Genomic DNA, 18,102 nt, shown 5'->3' with positions numbered 1-18,102 from the left:
TGGGAAGTGAGGCAAGTCCACGTCCCCGTTGTGCTCCCTGGGACCTTCCGTAGGGTACACTCCCTACAAGGATGCTAACGGACCTCTGTGAAGAACAATGGACAAATTAGCGGAGGAGGATTCATATCCCAACGGTGAAATGTGCTGAAGAATCTTCAGAGGAGCAGACATCTATAAACAACTCGAGCTCAGCTGCTGTCAGTACCTGGTTAGGGTCCCTACCTAGAGTTACAAGGAAAATTAAAGGATTCAATCCTCTGACAAAGGGAAGCAGCTTTGTCAGTACTGACACAAGGTTGAAGTCTCATGATGGTGGTAAAGCTTGTGATTAGAAAACTGCAGATGGCAATACAGTTTATTGTGTACGTCTATAATACTGCGGAGCAGAAAGCAAATGGAGAAACTACTGCTCTATTCTCTCCAGACCAACCACCATGGCGAGCAAATCTACACAAATGGCCACAAGTTCCTGGCGTCCGTTAAATGGGAGAGGGGTGCAAAGAATCTCCGGGCTCAAAATGGTGCATTCACTAAAACTAGGAACTTGGAATGTCAGACCCCAGTACGAAGCAGGTAAGCTAAGAAATGCTATTCAGGAAATGAAAAGACTTGAAATTGAGATTTTAGGAATGGGTGAAGTTAAGTGGCCAGGATCAGGCAAAACTCAAGTTAATGATATGACAATGTCCTACTCTGGAAGTAGTGAATACAACCATCAAAATGGAGTTGGAATAATATTAAACAAAGATGCCAATAAGTCACTGTTGAGCTTCATCCCCTAGGATGATATTATTAAAACTAAAAGGTTAACCACTAGATATTAATCTCATACAGGTCTATGCCCCTACTGTTGACAAGAATGATACCGAGATTGAAGAATTTTATGACCAATTAAAAGAACTAATGAAAAACACAAAAAACATGATATTAACACCGTCATGGGTGATTTCAATGCTAAAGTTGGGAAAGGAAGAAGTGGAGATATAGTTGGCGAACATGGACTGGGAACAAGAAATGAGAGAGGAGACAGTCTTATTCAATTCTGCCAGGAGAGGAGCTAATACTCACAGACACATGGTTTAATCTACCATCCTGAAGGCTATATACTTGGCAAACACCACAAGATAATAATACAAATATAGTCAGAAACCAAATTGATTACTTGCTAATTAATCAACGATTTCAAAGTTCCATAAAGAGCATAAAAACCTATTCTAGTCCGGATATTGCTTCTGATCATAATCTACTGGTGACAGTGTTAAAAATTAGACTGAAAGCTATACTTCAGAAACATCAACAAAAAAGGTTTAATTTAGGAAAGTTAAAAAACCCAGAGATAAGAAACAAATTGAGTCAAGATCTGAATCGAGAGATAGCACTAATCAAGAATGATGACATCATGAGGGTTGATGAATCATGGGACAAATTAAAATCTGTCTTCATAGAGAAATGTACCAATATCTTGTGTCCTGATAGAGCAGTAAAAAAGAAAGATTGGTTAACTGACGAAATTCTTTCTCTCATGGATCAATGCGGATCATATAAAAATCACAGTCCAACAAAATATAAAGAGATTCAAAAAATAATTAAAGGCAAGATCAAAGAAGCAAAAGAAATCTGGATGAATGAAAAATGTAGAGAAATTGAAATTCTACAAGAAAAGCATGACAGTTTTAATCTACACAAAAAGCTGAAAGAGACCTCAGGTATATTTAAGAAAAAACAACTATGCGTCCTTCGAAACAAAAAGGGAGAAATAATATCCGAAAAAGATAACAAAATACAAGAATGGGTGAAATATGTAGAAGAACTCTTTTCTGATAACAGACAGAAACCAGAAAATACTTATGAACAGATGGACGGTCCATGCATTCTAAGATCAGAGGTAGAATGTGCACTGAACTTGGCTAAAAATGGTAAAGCTTTAGGCCCTGATAGAATACCAGCAGAAATAGTAAAGTTATTAGAAGGTGACAACATTGCTATATTAGTAAAGCTATTTAATAAGGTCTACGATACAGGCATATTCCCACAAGACTGGTTACAGTCGAACCTTCATCATGCTACCTAAAAAGCAAATGCAAAAACTTGTAATGACTATAGAATGATCAGCCTAATGAGTCATGTTCTCAAAATGTTCCTGAAAATAATTCAAAAAAAGAATATATAGAAAATGTGAAGACACCATCAGTGATACCCAGTTCGGCTTTAGAAATGGTTTGGGAACAAGAGAGGCTCTTTTCTGCTGTCAAATCTTATTACAAAAATGTATTGATCAAAACAAGGAAGTATTCATTTGCTTCATTGACTTTGAGAAAGCATTTGATAAAGTCCAACATACTAAAATGATTGCACTATTAAAGAGAATTGGATTAGATGGTAAAGACATCAGGATCATTCAAAACTTATATTGGAACCAAAAGGCACCTGTTCAAAGTTGATGACATTATTACAGACCCCATTAACATCAAACGAGGAGTAAGGCAAGGATATGTGCTGTCACCTCTTCTTTTTAACATATACTCAGAAGCAATATTTCAAAAAATCTTAAAAGGAAGAGAGGAAGGGATTAATGGAAATGGTGAAATCATCAGCAACATCCACTATGCTGATGACACAGCTCTCCTGGCTGACAATATTCAGGATTTTCAAAATCTTCTGGAACTAATGAATGAAGAGAGTGAAAAAATGGGATTAAAAATAAATATCACCAAAACTAAATTCATGGTCATAAGCAAGAAACCAATTCTTAATTCATCACTTTCTTTAAATGGGAAACGAATAGAAAGCGTGATAAAGTTTAAATATCTCGGATGCTGGTTAAATGAAGAATGCAATCCAGAAATGGAAATAAAAGTTAGAATTGAAATGGCAAGAAAAAATTTTCTCCTGATGAAATCAACACTGTGTAACTACAACTTGAACTTAGAGCACGCATGATTAAATGCTACGTATGGTCTATACTGCTGTACGGTGCAGAAACTTAAACCTTAAGACAACATCAATAAAAAAAACCTGAAGCCTTTGAGATGTGGTTATACAGACGAATGTTAAAAACCCCACATACAGCAAAAAAACATCCAATAAGGAAGTACTGGAACAAATGGGGAAATCACGTGAACTTTTAAATATCATAAAAAGAAGGAAAACTGCATATCTTGTCACCTACTTCATAATGAAAAATATAAAATACTTCAATTGCTTATAAAGGGGAAGATAAATGGAAGAAGAGGACAAGGAATACAAAGAAAATCTTGGCTGGTAGACATCAGACAGTGGACTGGCATGAGCTCTGAGGGACTGTTTAGAGTGGCTGAGGATCGCTCAAAATTTACCAAGGAGGTCGCCGACTTCCGATAGGAAATAGCACTCAAAGAAGAAAAAGTACTCTAAAAGTCTAATTCTTACTTTGTTGCAATTTGACATATACCATCAAATGCTTGTTTATATTTTCCATAAATACTAGATGTAATTCTTCAATTGTCAGAGCATGAAAATATGACTAGCTGATGACTATTTTTGGCAGAAGCCAAACTGATAATGTCCAAAGATATTTGAAACAAAGAATTATTTCCCAGATAAGTGTAGATAGTATTGTGTAGTTCATGGTAATCATATGGTCTCCTTTTTCAAAAAACAGGACATAATATGGCCCATTGTGATTTCTTCTCTTTGCCATATTAGCTTCATAAGTTCATTAATTTCAGTTGTTAAGGGTATTTCTCCGATATTCACTTTCTTCACCAGCCGCCTTGTTATTTTTAGTACTTTAATAATATTCTCTACTTCAATCAGCGATAGTTCAACAATTGTGACTTCTTCACCATTTTCTTCTAAATGTCATATACCAGGTGTAAGGCTTCCATCTGGAAAACCACATAATGTCTGAATTCCTCAAGTTTCTTTTTCTCAGGTAATTAAATCTACTTGGTTATTAGCCAGTATTTGTGGTTTATCTCATGGGAGATGAATTTCATCACTCAGTATGAAACCACTGCCCTGCTTATTAGAGGTCTGAAGTAGCTTGAAAGAGTTCTGTGTTTGGTCTCTAGAGCAGGGTTTCCAGACTATGTAAAAAATAAATTAAAAATACAAAAAATAAAAATATGATTGATAAAAATAGAAAAAAATCCTTAGCCCATCCACAGCATAAGTGTACCATAGGTTTACAAACAATCTTTTGCGGTTGAGAGCAACATAAAAAAAACACCCCTTTTAAATATTTCTCTGCATCTGAAATGTGAATTATTGAATTATTTGTGTTACCCTCAATTTCTTCAATTAATTTTTTTCTCTTCTAGTCTTTTCTCTCAATGCAGTATCTTACTAGCTAAATTTCTGCAGTACTGCAGTTACTATATAGTTCTCAGTATTTTCTGGGTAATGAGTCCTACAGCATTTTTAATCTCATCTTATTATGTTTCTTTATAGCCTCTTTACATGCATTACACACATTTTTAGTACTTTTAAATAGTCAACATCCAAAAAAAAAAAAAAAACCTTACTTCACTATAGAAAAAGAAACTAACAAGCATCTTTCTTTCCTAAACACATTACTGACACTGCTACCCAACATTCATTATCTTTTTCTGTTCACAGAAACCCACATACAGGAAGATACTTACATAAGCGATCTATCCCAACAGTTATGGCAACCTCACATAACACCTACACATACAGTCAGAGCTATTTGTCTGAATGATACAACCCTTGAAACTGAACTCAAGTATCTTTGTAATACATTTTTTTAGCCAATGGCTACACGGCCCTTATAAGATACTGCCAAAATACTGCAACCAGCACAAAAGAACATAGCAAAACTATTCCCCATCCAATACGTTCAAGGGTACATCTGAAAAGCTATCTAGTAGCTATCTTCATCCATTCTCCAAAGGATCAGCTTAATCCTCTTGCACATCCTGGGATGTATGAAGTTCCCTGTACCTGCAGCTTAGCCCACTTTGGAAAGACTGGGAGATCTGTTAACATCTGCCTTAAAGAACCCAAAAACTATATTTGTGGTCACGTGTATGGCAAGTCAGGGCTGGCAGACCATGATCTGGACATTCCTTTGCACAGGACTGAATGGAGAAGGCAACTGAGATGCACAGAAATTGCTATAGGTCTGGAAGACTATTTACAGATCAGCATCAACTATGAGGCTCTCCTCAACATAAACAATTATGGCTGCATTAATTAGCCAAAGATCTAGGAGACAGTCATTCTAAGACCACATTTAGCCTGACTTCTCCAAGTATAACTTTGTTGTTATAGCCCGGAGATAGTGCCTTGTAAGGACATTAGTTTCTTTTCAGTTACAATCTGAAATGTTTCTGCAACAATCTAGTTGAGTGCTGTGCATATACTACAGTTGTACTTTGTGCAACGATGATACTTATTAGAAAATGAGCAAAATATTATCAAATTCAATAAATAAATTAATTAATTAATTACTGTTTTGTACAGTGTTGTTTATACTGTGAAGCACTATTATGACTAACCACTAAACCTATCTTATACATATTTTCCAGGCTATATCAGGACCCCAACAAGCTAGATGGTAGCTTTGCACCAAGTGATGTGAAGGTTTAAGAAACATCCATACTATAGCTGGATTTATACCAGCAGCTTCTTGGTTGCAAAACAGAGTATCCATTCAGTCATCCCAACCACAAATGAATACTTGGTTCCCTGAATGATCACAGAGGACACACATTAATATTTTTATTCATATAATTCGAAGCTGTTCATATATCCTATGCCAGTCAAACAGTTTCTTGTTTTTTTGTTATTCCAAATTCTTTTGGAATAACAAAGAAACTTTTTAACTTGGATAAAAGTACAATCCTATTAAACATTTACTTTTAAATGAAATAGCTTTTTTTTTTTTTTTAAAATCCACAACTATGGTTTTCAATAATATCTGTATGGTATCATTTTACTCAAAGTTGTTTTATTAAATTAATAGTTCACTGTTAATTTAATAAAACAACTGATATTTTTTTTAAAATCAGAATAAGAAATATAAATCCATTCTTGAACAAGAATGATTTTTCAGTTCATATTTGGAAACAAGTGATGACTTATGTATTATACAAAGGGTTCACTGTTAATAAGTTTAATATAACGCCTCTCTCCCTCTCTCACATAGTCTGTTTCATTCATGATAAATCGTTTGAGTAGTGTGGTGAAACATATTAATGTTAGTCATTTTATTTTAACCTGGTTTGTATTGCATTCAGTGTGTGACATTTTTTATTCTTACTAACATTTTTTTCTTCCTTAGTATAGAATCTAATCTGACCTGTAATTTTTTTTTTTATTGTTATTTTGTCAACATATAGTCTTTGGAGCAACAAACACAATTTAATTACTACATATAAACAAACAAACAAAAAAGATTAGGCATATATATAATGGGTAGGAACACAAAAAGAAATATATACGTTCAAAATGCATTACCCAATTACATCCCAGGATTAAGTTGGCACATGACTTGAAGATAACACTCAGGACCGGCGCATAGTATTTATCTTGTGTGTGCGATTAATGTTCGACACCCTTCCAAAAAAGTTTTTTTTGAATAAAGTGTGAATAAAATGAACAGGAAATGAAAAACAAATGAAAACCGCTTTACAGTATAATGTTACCTAAGGATTAGTCCTGCTTATACAAATTTTTTCAAGTTCTATAAATTTTCAAAATAATATAAAATAGTAATATAAAGTTAAGAGATTTATTCAAATATTATTTACATATTTGAATGGTATCATTTTAATTTTGCTAAAAGGGACTCGTCTGGCTTTCATTTTAGTGAAATCCTGTCACGGTACATCAATGTTGATAGACTGAGCAATATTATTTTCTATTGAAATTAGTGCCAAACCATTTAGTTTTTCTTGACTCATGCTTGATCACTGGTAGTTCTTTATTAATTGGAATTTAGAAAATGTTCTCTCTCTGGAAATGTTACGAAATACTAGCCTACTTAGTTCTCTCAGGAAGATTCAACGAAAATAGATAAGAGAATTTTACAAGAATGTTTCGCATTGGACTCGAGAATTCGCCGATTATTTTGTGTCGCTGACGCTGCCCTAACAGCCCACTAATATAACAGGCTGGAATGTCGAGAAGAATGAGTTATCAGTAGTAAGCCGACTTTTAGGGCCAGACCACATGCATCTGATCCAATTAAAATTAGGACACAGCCCTTACATGGAATTCAACAATTAATCATAAGTTGATTTATGACACATCAAAAAATAAAGAAGAACTATTTTAGGTATATTTTCGTAAATTTTAATAAAAAATTACAGTGATATAATCGGGTCCAGGATACAATTTCAAAATTTATTTGTTTGTTTCTGGGAAGATCTGAAGGGGCCCGAACAGAAGACGATGTACATTCATAATTATATGTATCACTCTGTACCATTCGTTGTTCGTTTAAACTCTTATCTCATATTTTTTGACATCTTTTAGGCGCCTTTTCTTCTGCGGTGTCTGTGCATATTGCACACTTCGCACACACCACCAGTCGGGGCTGATAACACTGCTGTATTATTTGGATCATTATACTGCACAGAACAGAGAAAAGTGTCATATGTACCTTATGTGATAGGCATATGGCATCTCAGTTAACAACAACACAAAAAAGAATTACATTAATAGAATTAGGCACCAACAAATACCAATCAATATGAGCTCACAACTAAAGGGATATTGCATATCACCATAGTTATAAATTTCTATACATAGAGTATGATAATAGCACATATTTTAAATAGAATTAAAATGGAATTAAAGTGCTTTCATGCACTTAAAGTTTCTTTCTTCCATTCTATGATCACAAAATTTACATACACTAATGAAGAAACCAGTATTTATGAAATTGACACATGCAATATTTGATACTTCAGATATACAAAGAGAGAGAGAGAGAGAGAGAGATAGATAAAAAGAAAGGTTGCAGATGTGAACAAAGGCACTGGAAAAAAAATCTAGATCATAGAAGTCAAGATCAGGATAAGCAATTGTAATGTAAATAAAAAATGTAATGTTTCCTGGGAAGAGACAAAAATACCACATATTGCACTGCATACAAACATAAGAATATTCAAAGAAGTACCTTATAATATGCATTCCAATATAATGCAATGTAATGATAGTACTTTAAAACATGTTCACATCAGGACGATCATAGTACTATTGCTGTCACCCTAACTATCTGACAGGACAAGAAAAAATACTGTGTTCAGCAGAAATTTTTGTGCTTTGTGTTTTGGCGGATGCACTACTCGTAACGGTTCTTTAATTGTAACCAAATCTGCATTGGGGGGAGGGAGGGGAGCAATGTGTTTGTTTTAGGATATATTAGAAAACAATAATAAAGAAAAATGCTATATTTGGTTAGTATATTTGAATTACTCAAATGTGTAAATATGTGAACTATCATTAATAAGCCATGTGATAATGGGAAATGTAAAGGAAAGAGAAAGCATGAGTAGAAAAACCTTCATTACTGGCAAAGAAATTATTACTAATTAACATTTGTGATATTGTGTCCTGTAAGTTGTTGGATGGAGCAAATTCATGTGATCCTATAAACTCTAGACATGCATAAGTGAATTTATGACAACATAATTAAAAAAACACTGCCAAAGAAAGGGAAAGGGATTTGTTTGCAAAGTATAAATAACTAACCAATAATAAACGGCCACCGTATACATTTGGTAGTTCAGTAAAAACTATAGGGAGGGGCTAATTCAATGACCTAATAATGCTGATGAGGTGATTCATTCAGGCTTGCAGGAATACACTGGGTTGATGGAATTTGTAAAATTTGTTGTGCTTATTATGTGTATTTATTTCTCTGTTTTATTTATATTTTGCTTCATTTTCTAAGAATTTTCTTTTGATTACTGAGGATCAGTATACATTCTATGCAGTAATAGTTTACATAATATCCGATAATTATCAGAATTAATCCCACCTTTGGGCATCCTACATTCATCTTTTTTTTTTATTTGTCAGTGACTCATCTTTCTAATCAATAATATATCTCACATATTATTTTCTTTCATTTAAATTTTTCATTTAAATTTTTTTATTTATTTAAAATTTGCATTTGTGAAGTGTTTGGATTATATCAAATATTTCAAATGCAATTCAAACTGATTTCAATATATATATTTGGATATTCTTTTGGCTTTACATAAATTGAGTGCTTTCTGTATCCAATGATCATATTGTAAACAGCTATTATATGTATTTTCTAGAACTGACAATTTGAAAGGGGTTGTTAGAAGAAATGTAGCTAGTTAGCTGCTATGTTTAGTGTTATACAATAAATCTCTTTTACTGCATGCCTGTAGCACAGTCTGTGGGAGGAGAGTGATTTCCTATTATGAGTGTTGTCTCAGTTGGCTCTAATTACACTTATAATGGAAAAACACTCTCCTCCCACAGACTGTTACATGCATGCAATAAAACAGATTTATCGTATAACACTAAACATAGCAGCTAACTAGCCACATTTCTCCCAACAACCCCTTTCAAATTGTCAGTTCCAAAAAAACAGCTATATATGAGACATGTTCTTAGATTTTATTGGACCATGATTTTTTATATAAATATATGTATACAATCATCAACCAGTTTCGCCAGCTTGGGTCTGTCTGGCTTCTTCAGGATGAAAATAGTTACATTAACATTAAATGCTAAACAGAAGAATGCAGTAACGACCCTAAAATCAGTTTAAAAAATTGAAAAGGATGCGTGACATTAAGAGCATAAAGCGTGGAGAATTAATCATTGTTAGTAGATTGCGTTTTATTTGTGTAATTCATTTCTGCTAAACATAGTGAATTTATTAAGCTTTTCCAAATGTCTTTTAATATCATGCCTTGATTCCTATTGAGATTGTCTCTTGTACGGAGTATCACTGCAGCTTCTTTAAAGTTTCTATATTTGAAATCTTCTTCAATGTACGGCATGGAGCTGTTGTCCCAATCAATGGAATGGTTCAAAATTGAGAAATGATGGGCTAATCCTGAGGTTTCTAAATCACTTAGGGAATTGAACAATGTAGATCCGAATGTAAATTAAATTATACTTTAATAAATATTTCCAATATTTCGGCAACGCCACGTTGCCATTTTCAAAAGGAACTTACAAAAAGGCACGTGCACGCAGGCACTACAACACAGTAACTGAGAATGAAGATATGAAGCTATCGTTCTCCTAGAAGTCCTGATGGTGCCCTCTAGCGGGCTAAGTAGGTGTTCTTGGCCATTGGGCTGAAGGTCTGCTGATGTATGCCTCCCAAATTTGGGGCAGTCACATACAACCAAATTTGTTGAGGTTTGGAGAGTTTCTAAGGGCTGAGGCTGATTCCATAAATAGTCTTTTGAATTTGTATTTGCTACGGTGTATTACTGTAGCTTTCTTCCACTGTATTCTGTGGTGTGTATCCAGAGCATGGTCTACAAGACTAGAATGGCTGTACTTGTGAAACCGGATGTAGTCCTTGCGTTCAAAAATTCTGATATTTGCTGTCTAATTTATATTTGGATCTACGTTGTTCAATTCACTAAGTGACTTAGAAATGCATAACCAACGTATAATCCTGAGGTATCTGTTCTGTTGTTGTTAATATCTCTGCTATGTTCTTTTTTTCGGATTTCTATACTTTGTGATGTTTGGTCTACATAGTTCAGTCCACAGGAACATGGGATATTGTATATTCCTGCGTATTTGTAGAAAGCTATGCTGTCCTTAGGAGATCTTAACATGTGCCATATAATTAAAATAGATATAAAGGCAACCCTGATGTTGAAAGACTTCGTGATTTTTGCTATTTTGTTGGAGACTGAGCGTGCATAAGGTATGACGATGGACGATGTGACTGTGTCACTTGAGGTTGTCGCTGTGGGCTGTTTCTATAGAGAATCTTTTGAATTATATTTTGTAAATAACCATTTTTGGATAGAGTTTATGATATGAGTGAGAGCTCATCCTTTTCTTCTGTGATGATATTTATTGCTCTGTTTTTTGAGCATATGAATGATGCTAACTTTTTGTGCACAATGATGAGTAGATTTAAAATGAAGATAATGTCCAGTGTCTGTAGATTTGCAGTAGATTGTGAGTTTGATTTGTCAATAGGAATCAAGGCAGGATATTAAAAGACATTTGGAAAAGCTTAATAAATTCACTATGTTTAGTAGAACTGAATTATGTGAAAAACTATAAAATGCGATCTACTAACAATGATTAATTCTCCACATCTTATGCTCTTAATGTCGAGCGTCCTTTTTAATTTTTTTTAACTGATTTTAAGGTCGTTACTGCATTCTTCTGTTGTAGCATTTACTGTTAATGTAACCATTCTCATCCTGAAGAAGCCAGACAGACCCAAGCTGGTGAAACTGGTTGACGATTGTATACGTATATTTATATAAAAAATCATGGTCCAATAAAATCAAAGAAAATGTCTTATATTTAGTAAAAAAGGACCAAATGTCAACAATCAAAATGTATAACAAATAATAAATTTAGTTTAATCCTTTATCCAAGTGTAAGCAAACAAAGTTTGTGCCTGAAAATATCTTCAGGACTCAGGTAAGGTGGTACATCCCTTGGCAACTCATAGCAAAGGTGGACCAAGCTCTCATCACTCCTTGTCTCAGTATCTCCCATAATACAAAGCACATCTCCTTGCAGACATGTATTCTGCTATGCATTAGGGGAAGGGCCACTACCCAGACTGGTTTCGATCTTCTTCTTTCATTCTTCCACATTCGTCTTCTTAAACCGCAGAAATCTGGCCTCTCTCAACACGGAATTGAAAATCCAAACCATAGGATCCATTGGGAAAAGGCTAAACTTTTACATAGATCTATATTTAAACATGAACGTTTATACAAAGAAAGTTCTGAAGCCCTACTACACAGACCAAACCTAAACCGCAACGACGTTCTTACTATTCCTAAAGTATGGGAAATTATCATACAAAACTGTGTTAAATAATTAACGTTTTTTTTTTTTGTACTACTTTGGCACGTTATGCACGTTTTCATGAGATTCTACTGTAATCATGCACCCTAACTGTATGTTATTCCTAATTTTTGTTTAAATACTGTACTGATGATGTCCTAAGATACTTAGGATGAAATATTTACAATTAAATAATTTTCACTGTGGTTTATACGTGTGTTTCTTCTAATTATTAACATGCATATAAGCTTTGTGAAAATGAGCGTGCTTGACGTAGGAGCAACATATATATGCTAAAGCTTGTCCTGCCAGCGGTTTTCACATGGCAAAAACTGCCTGGTGCAAACGTGCTAATTTTATCTGGTCTACAATGATCCAGTAATTTGATATGGATGAAAAAGACTGGAAGAAGAGAGATACTATGTTAAACTTACTATGAGCTATATATGTTATATACTAACTGCATGCACTAAATAAAATCATTCTTGCTAATGATTTTATTTAGTGGGTTTAGTAGCTTAATGGGTTTTTTAAGCTTTCCAAGCATGCAATATCTTATACAAATGGCTGTCATTTAATACATTTATAATTATACAAGGTCCTGAAAAAGCTATTCAAAGAAACAGAAAACCTGTGAATCTGATAAAAACTTTTTATATGGAAGAATATTATGCACACATTACTATTATTATGTCACAGGCAACTGCAGATGCTTGAAAATAGCAGCTGCTTTAATCCTGTTATGCTTCCAAGATGAGCATGAAAAGAATTAAAGACCTGCACAATGTTTGGTTCTAAATTCAATATGATGAAACTAACACCAAAACTTTACAGTTTTTTAAAAAATATGGGGATATAGTTACATTTAAAAACATGTTTGTATTTATTTAAAAGTATTATTGAGTATTTATAGTTCAAAAGTGAGAAGGTGAATGTCACTAATACAAGCAAAAATGTGTGCCAGTGAGAGCTAGTACAAGTGAACAAAATATAAAAAATTATATGAAAGTTGACCCTCATCATACAATGCTATAAAACTGAATGTATGAATTATAGAGACATTCTTACTGAATGTCCTAGACAAATCTATGTAAGCATGCCTGAAAAAGAGGTTATGTAAAATTGCTGAAGATAAACTTGAGAAATGACAACTGGATTGAGACCAAATCAAAGTTGTTAACTTTAAGACAAGTCATTGAACAATTTAAATGTGGAAATATATAATATAATATGCAATGATATAATGAATACCAGTGAGTTAGCTGGTCTCAGAAGAAAATGACAGGATTTTTCTAACCAGAAATGCAAGTTTTTCATCCCATAAGACTCTAAACTGACAAGAGAATATATTCACTTTACAGGCATGCAGATCAGGTAGATAGAATCAACCACTGTATCAGAGCATTAATTAGGTTTCTATAAAGCCAAATGTCATAGCTGTATTTGGTTACTGAGCCTAGTACATTCAGGTGAAGATGAAAAAATGGAAACACTATTTAAATCTAAAGCAGCTGCATTTACTCATAGAGAATATTACTCTGCTTAAATTTTAAAATAATTTACATTAATGTTCTCATATCAAGAAGAATAAATAACAACACTTACATGGTTTGGAAGGTACAGTATAAGCATCCGTTACAATCATCTTTTCTTTCATTTGCGTATCTGCATTGGGTGGTGGAAGCTATTTAAAATGTATATAAGAAGCTTCTTAATAATAATAGCATACCAATATAAGACTCTAACTTTCTTGATAGTAATTATAATGCAACATCTAATTATGTAAAGTGGGATTAAATTATTATTACCTCCCAGTGGTACTTCAATGAATGTACAGGACACAACATAATTAAGTTCTTGGATTCATAAATGAAAATTGGTTTGAACAGTGTCTTGTATACAGATAATTTAGTGTTTTGACTAATTTCTTTCTTAATCCATATAAATTTATTCCGCTGACTTCCTACCATACCAGCTGTACCACAATGTAAAATTATGGTACAACATAACAGAATTTCTCATTTTCATATATTTTGTAAAATGCATAAGTATCTTTTAGATTTGCAGAAAGAGGGTTGGTGAGAGGACAGAACCTTGTGAAATCCCAGTATTAGTTGAATGGTGAGAGGATAAGGAGCCATCCACCATCTCACACACACACAGTGTGCATCCAGACAGAAAGCTGGCAATCCAACGAAGTTCTGGGAGAGTCCAAATGATGGTAGTATGCTTAGTAAGCCTTTGTGCCGGACCCGGTCAAACGCTTTAGAGATATCAAGTGCAACCATTTGAGATTTGTCAAACGTCTCCATAGCATTTGGCTAGAGATGGGTGAAATGAGGGTGAAATGTGTGAGCAGATCTCCTGTTGATCGGCAGTGACAGAATCTGTATGGTGGTTGTTTATTAGGTGGGTGCCTTCAAGGTAGTGTAGGAGTTGTGAATTGATAATTTTTTCCATTACTTTAGACAGGACTGAGTTAAGCGAGATAGGGCAGTAGTTGGATGGTACTGACTTGTCATGCTACTTATGAATTGGTTGAATATGGGCCAGTTTCCAGGTTGTGAGATAGACAGCAGTGAAGTAAGAAAGTATATATAGGCAACATAGGATTAGGAGTCAGTTCTGATGCACAAACTTTCAGGACAATTGGAGAAATGCCATCAGGGCCAGGAGACTTCTTTGTATCTAATTTGGATAGTATTTTTCTGATCTCTTCCTGGCAAAAGGATATAGGGGACATTGTATGTTGGGCAACTGGAATGGTTGGGGGGGGGGGATTTACCATTGTCAGTTATGCACACATTGGAAGCAAAATGTGAAACCAAAAGACTGGCTTTTTCTGTAGGTGATGATGCAATAGAGCCATCTGGATATGACAGAAATAGGAATAGTGTTGGGCAGAAGAAACAGACTGCTTTGGCGAGAGACCAAAAGGCTCAGCTACCGTTAGGACAGGCTGCTAGTTTCCTACTTTTTGATCTTTCAAACTCTGTTTTGGAGGGATTGATTGTATTTTTTTGCATCTGTTTCGGGTTTCAGTATAAGCTCTAAAGGAGGATGGGGTTCTTGATTTGAGCCAGTTACGGTATGTTTGATTGTTCATTTGTACATCCTTGGCACATCTTTTGGAGAATCAGGGTTTAGCTAGGGAATGGCAGTTTGGAATAGTGTGGGGAATGTATGTTTTCATGCTGGTGATGATTACTTTGGTAATAAGTTCGGTGCATATGTTTGGGTTGGAAAGCTGGAAGCAATAGTCCAACCACGGAAATGTGGGATAGAAATTGTGGAAGCGGTCCCACTTGGGACTGTTATAATGCCAAACTACTCTTGTATGGGAGTGGCTGTGTAAGCGTTGTTGCATGGGGGGAGGAGATGAGCACTGGATTGTGGTCAGAATCATCTAGGGCAGTGTTTCTCAACCTGTGGTCTGCGACGATGGGACAGGCAGACAAATTAATTAAATAAATATATATTTTTTAGTTATCCAAACAAATTAAAATTGAATAAATAAGTAAAAATTATTGAAATCAAACGGAGACTAAAAAAAAACAATAAATAGTGTCAGAATGTTCAAATGCGGAAGCAATAAAACTATATTGTTATTCACTTCACCACTCTTTTATTACTCATCATTCTCGCACTACAATAATTTGTAGCAGCAGAATGACGAATAATAAGAGGGGTGAAGTGAACAACAATTATAGTTTTATTGCTTCCATCTTCCCTTGCTGTTTTGTCAGGTTTGAAGTGAATATGTGTTATCCACATTTCAACCAATTGCTTGTTGTTTATTGATTTTTATTACTGAAGGTTTTCTTCCTTCAACCAAGGCTCAGTATACCTTCAGAAGTGCTAAATGATACTTGGACAAAGTGTGTCGTGAGTTAACACCAGTATTTATAAATTTATATATTTTTCGGAAACATTTTTTAATAATGGAAAAGTGGCTTAGAACTAGGACTTTGAAAAGAAGAGCAAATGAAACAGATGATACTAACCATAATTGTGATACACATGTTGTAACAGCAAGTAAATCTGATACTATTAAAGTAGAAGAAACAAGCAGTTCAAAGAAAAAATACAGTAGGAAATATAACAGTTCATATTTGGAATTCAGGTTTACTTAGTGTGGAGATGAAAGTGAACAGAAAACTCAATGTGTTTGGTGTTATGAAGTGTTGTCGAACGAGTGCCTGAAACCTGTGAAACTCCAACGAGATTTAGAAACTAAACATTGTGATGTGAAAAATAAGTCAATTGAATTTTTTCAGCGACGCTTAGGGACATTAAATCATGGGAAAGATGTGGTTTTGGCCATGGATTCGATTAATAGCAAAACATTGGAAGCATCCTATCTCTTAAGTTTGCGCATAGCAAAAACAGGGAAACCTCATTCTATCGGGGAAAATTTAGTACTTCCAGCTATAAAAGATGTGGTAAAAACTATGTTTGGCAACAAGTTCCTAAACGATGTTGATGTGATTCCTCTTTCAATGACAAGGTCACAGATTAATGATATGGCAGGTGATGTAGAATCTCAGTTAATCGAAAAAGTTAAGAGTCCTTATTATGCGTTACAAAAGATGAGACTACTGATATTATAGATGATGCACAGTTAATATGCTATGTAAGATATGTGCATAACAACAACATTCATGACGATATTCTGTTTTGTAGAACTTTGTCATCCCAAACAACTGGAGAAGAAATATCTCACACTCTCAATAATTACATAATACACAAAGGGATCCAGTGGAAAAAATGCATGACCTTTTGTTTGGATGGAGCTTGTGCCCTTAGAGGCAAGCATAGTTGGGGGTTGTTTCTATGGTCAAGGAAGTGGCTCTGGATATGAATCGGGTATATTGTTTCATACATAGGAAAAGTTTGGCCTCCAAAGGAATGCCACGAGAATTTAAAACTGTGCTAACAAGGCTGTAAAGCTAGTTAATTTTATTAAGGCTTGACCATTAAATAACAGGTTATATATAACTTTATAGAAATTTAGAAATAACTTTCAGTACTCTGCGATGAAATTGGCAGTGAATATATACAACTTTTGCTTCATTCTGAAATTCGCTGGCTTTCCAGGGGCAAAGTACTAACAAGATTATTTCAATTAAGGCACGAAGTTTTATTGTTTGTAAATGAATGTAATTCTAATTTTGCATCACTCCTTGTTGACGAAGCATGGTTATCAACACTATCCTATCTTTCAGACATTTTTTTCGAAACTAAATCTCTCCCTTCAGGGAAATTCTTTAAGTGTTCTTGATACCTATGACAAAATAAAGGCATTTGAGGAAGAAAAAAAAAAAAAAAACTGGTGTTGTGCATTACTTATGTAAAAGACAGATAATTTGCACCTTTTCCAACATTAGAATCCTTTTTAGTGGAAAATGATCTTTTGTTGATTCTGAGATTCTGGAAAGGGCTTGTGACCACCTCAAAATTCCGAAACAGACTTTTGAAACATATTTTCTGAATAAATTTTATAAAAATTTCTGTGGGTTAGATCTATTTCAAGCTTACAGTCATGAGAAAGACCTTTCGTTATCAAAAAAAGAACAGTTAATTGAGCTTTCAAGCAACAGTGGGATTAAAATGCAATTCCGTGATCTTGGTTTGGCTAGATTCTAGATCTCGCCTTCAGTGAGAAGTGAATTTCCTGAATTATCTGAAGAAGCACTGAAAATCGTCATGCAGTTTTCTACAACTATCTTTGTGAGAAAGGATTTTCATTGCTCCTTCAAATAAAATCAAAATACAGAAATCATGTTAGTGTGTGTGTGTGTACCGATTTTTGACTGAAAGTTGAACAATATTGAGCCAGATATCCAGCAACTCTGCAAAGGCCAAGAAGCTGAAACATCTCATTAAAAGTAAGTAGTAACATAATTATATTATTTATTTGAACTACAGTTTCCGATTATTCTTGTTACTGGTTTTGGAATTAATCCATTTCCAAAATCAGACAAAATCGGGGATGAAAACGAAAGTTACGCAAAGTGGCGTCACGGTGAGCCTCAGCTCTGCTGGCGAGGGGAATAGTTTCCCGCAACCCATTTAGCGAAGTTCTATCTTGTGCAATTGCTTGCT

At 34.4% G+C, this 18,102-nt stretch overlaps 1 protein-coding gene across 3 annotated transcripts in view; it reads right to left on the bottom strand.

Moving 5' to 3' along the window:
• Window positions 1–18,102, bottom strand: part of Pbp95 (proximal sequence element A Pbp95) — a 353,207-nt gene that overhangs the window by 276,821 nt on the left and 58,284 nt on the right. For all 3 annotated transcript variants that reach the window (XM_090414954.1, XM_090414955.1, XM_090414956.1), the window contains exon 5: window positions 13,603–13,681. In XM_090414954.1, the coding sequence (XP_090271080.1) occupies window positions 13,603–13,681 (79 nt within the window). The remainder of the gene's footprint in view (window positions 1–13,602; window positions 13,682–18,102) is intronic.

This window comes from Typopeltis vanoorti, chromosome 26, assembly GCF_054136105.1.
Source record: "Typopeltis vanoorti isolate ZY-2024b chromosome 26, IOZ_Tvanoo_1.0, whole genome shotgun sequence".
Lineage (NCBI taxonomy): Eukaryota > Metazoa > Arthropoda > Arachnida > Uropygi > Thelyphonidae > Typopeltis > Typopeltis vanoorti.
This window is presented reverse-complemented; position numbering and strand designations above follow the sequence as displayed.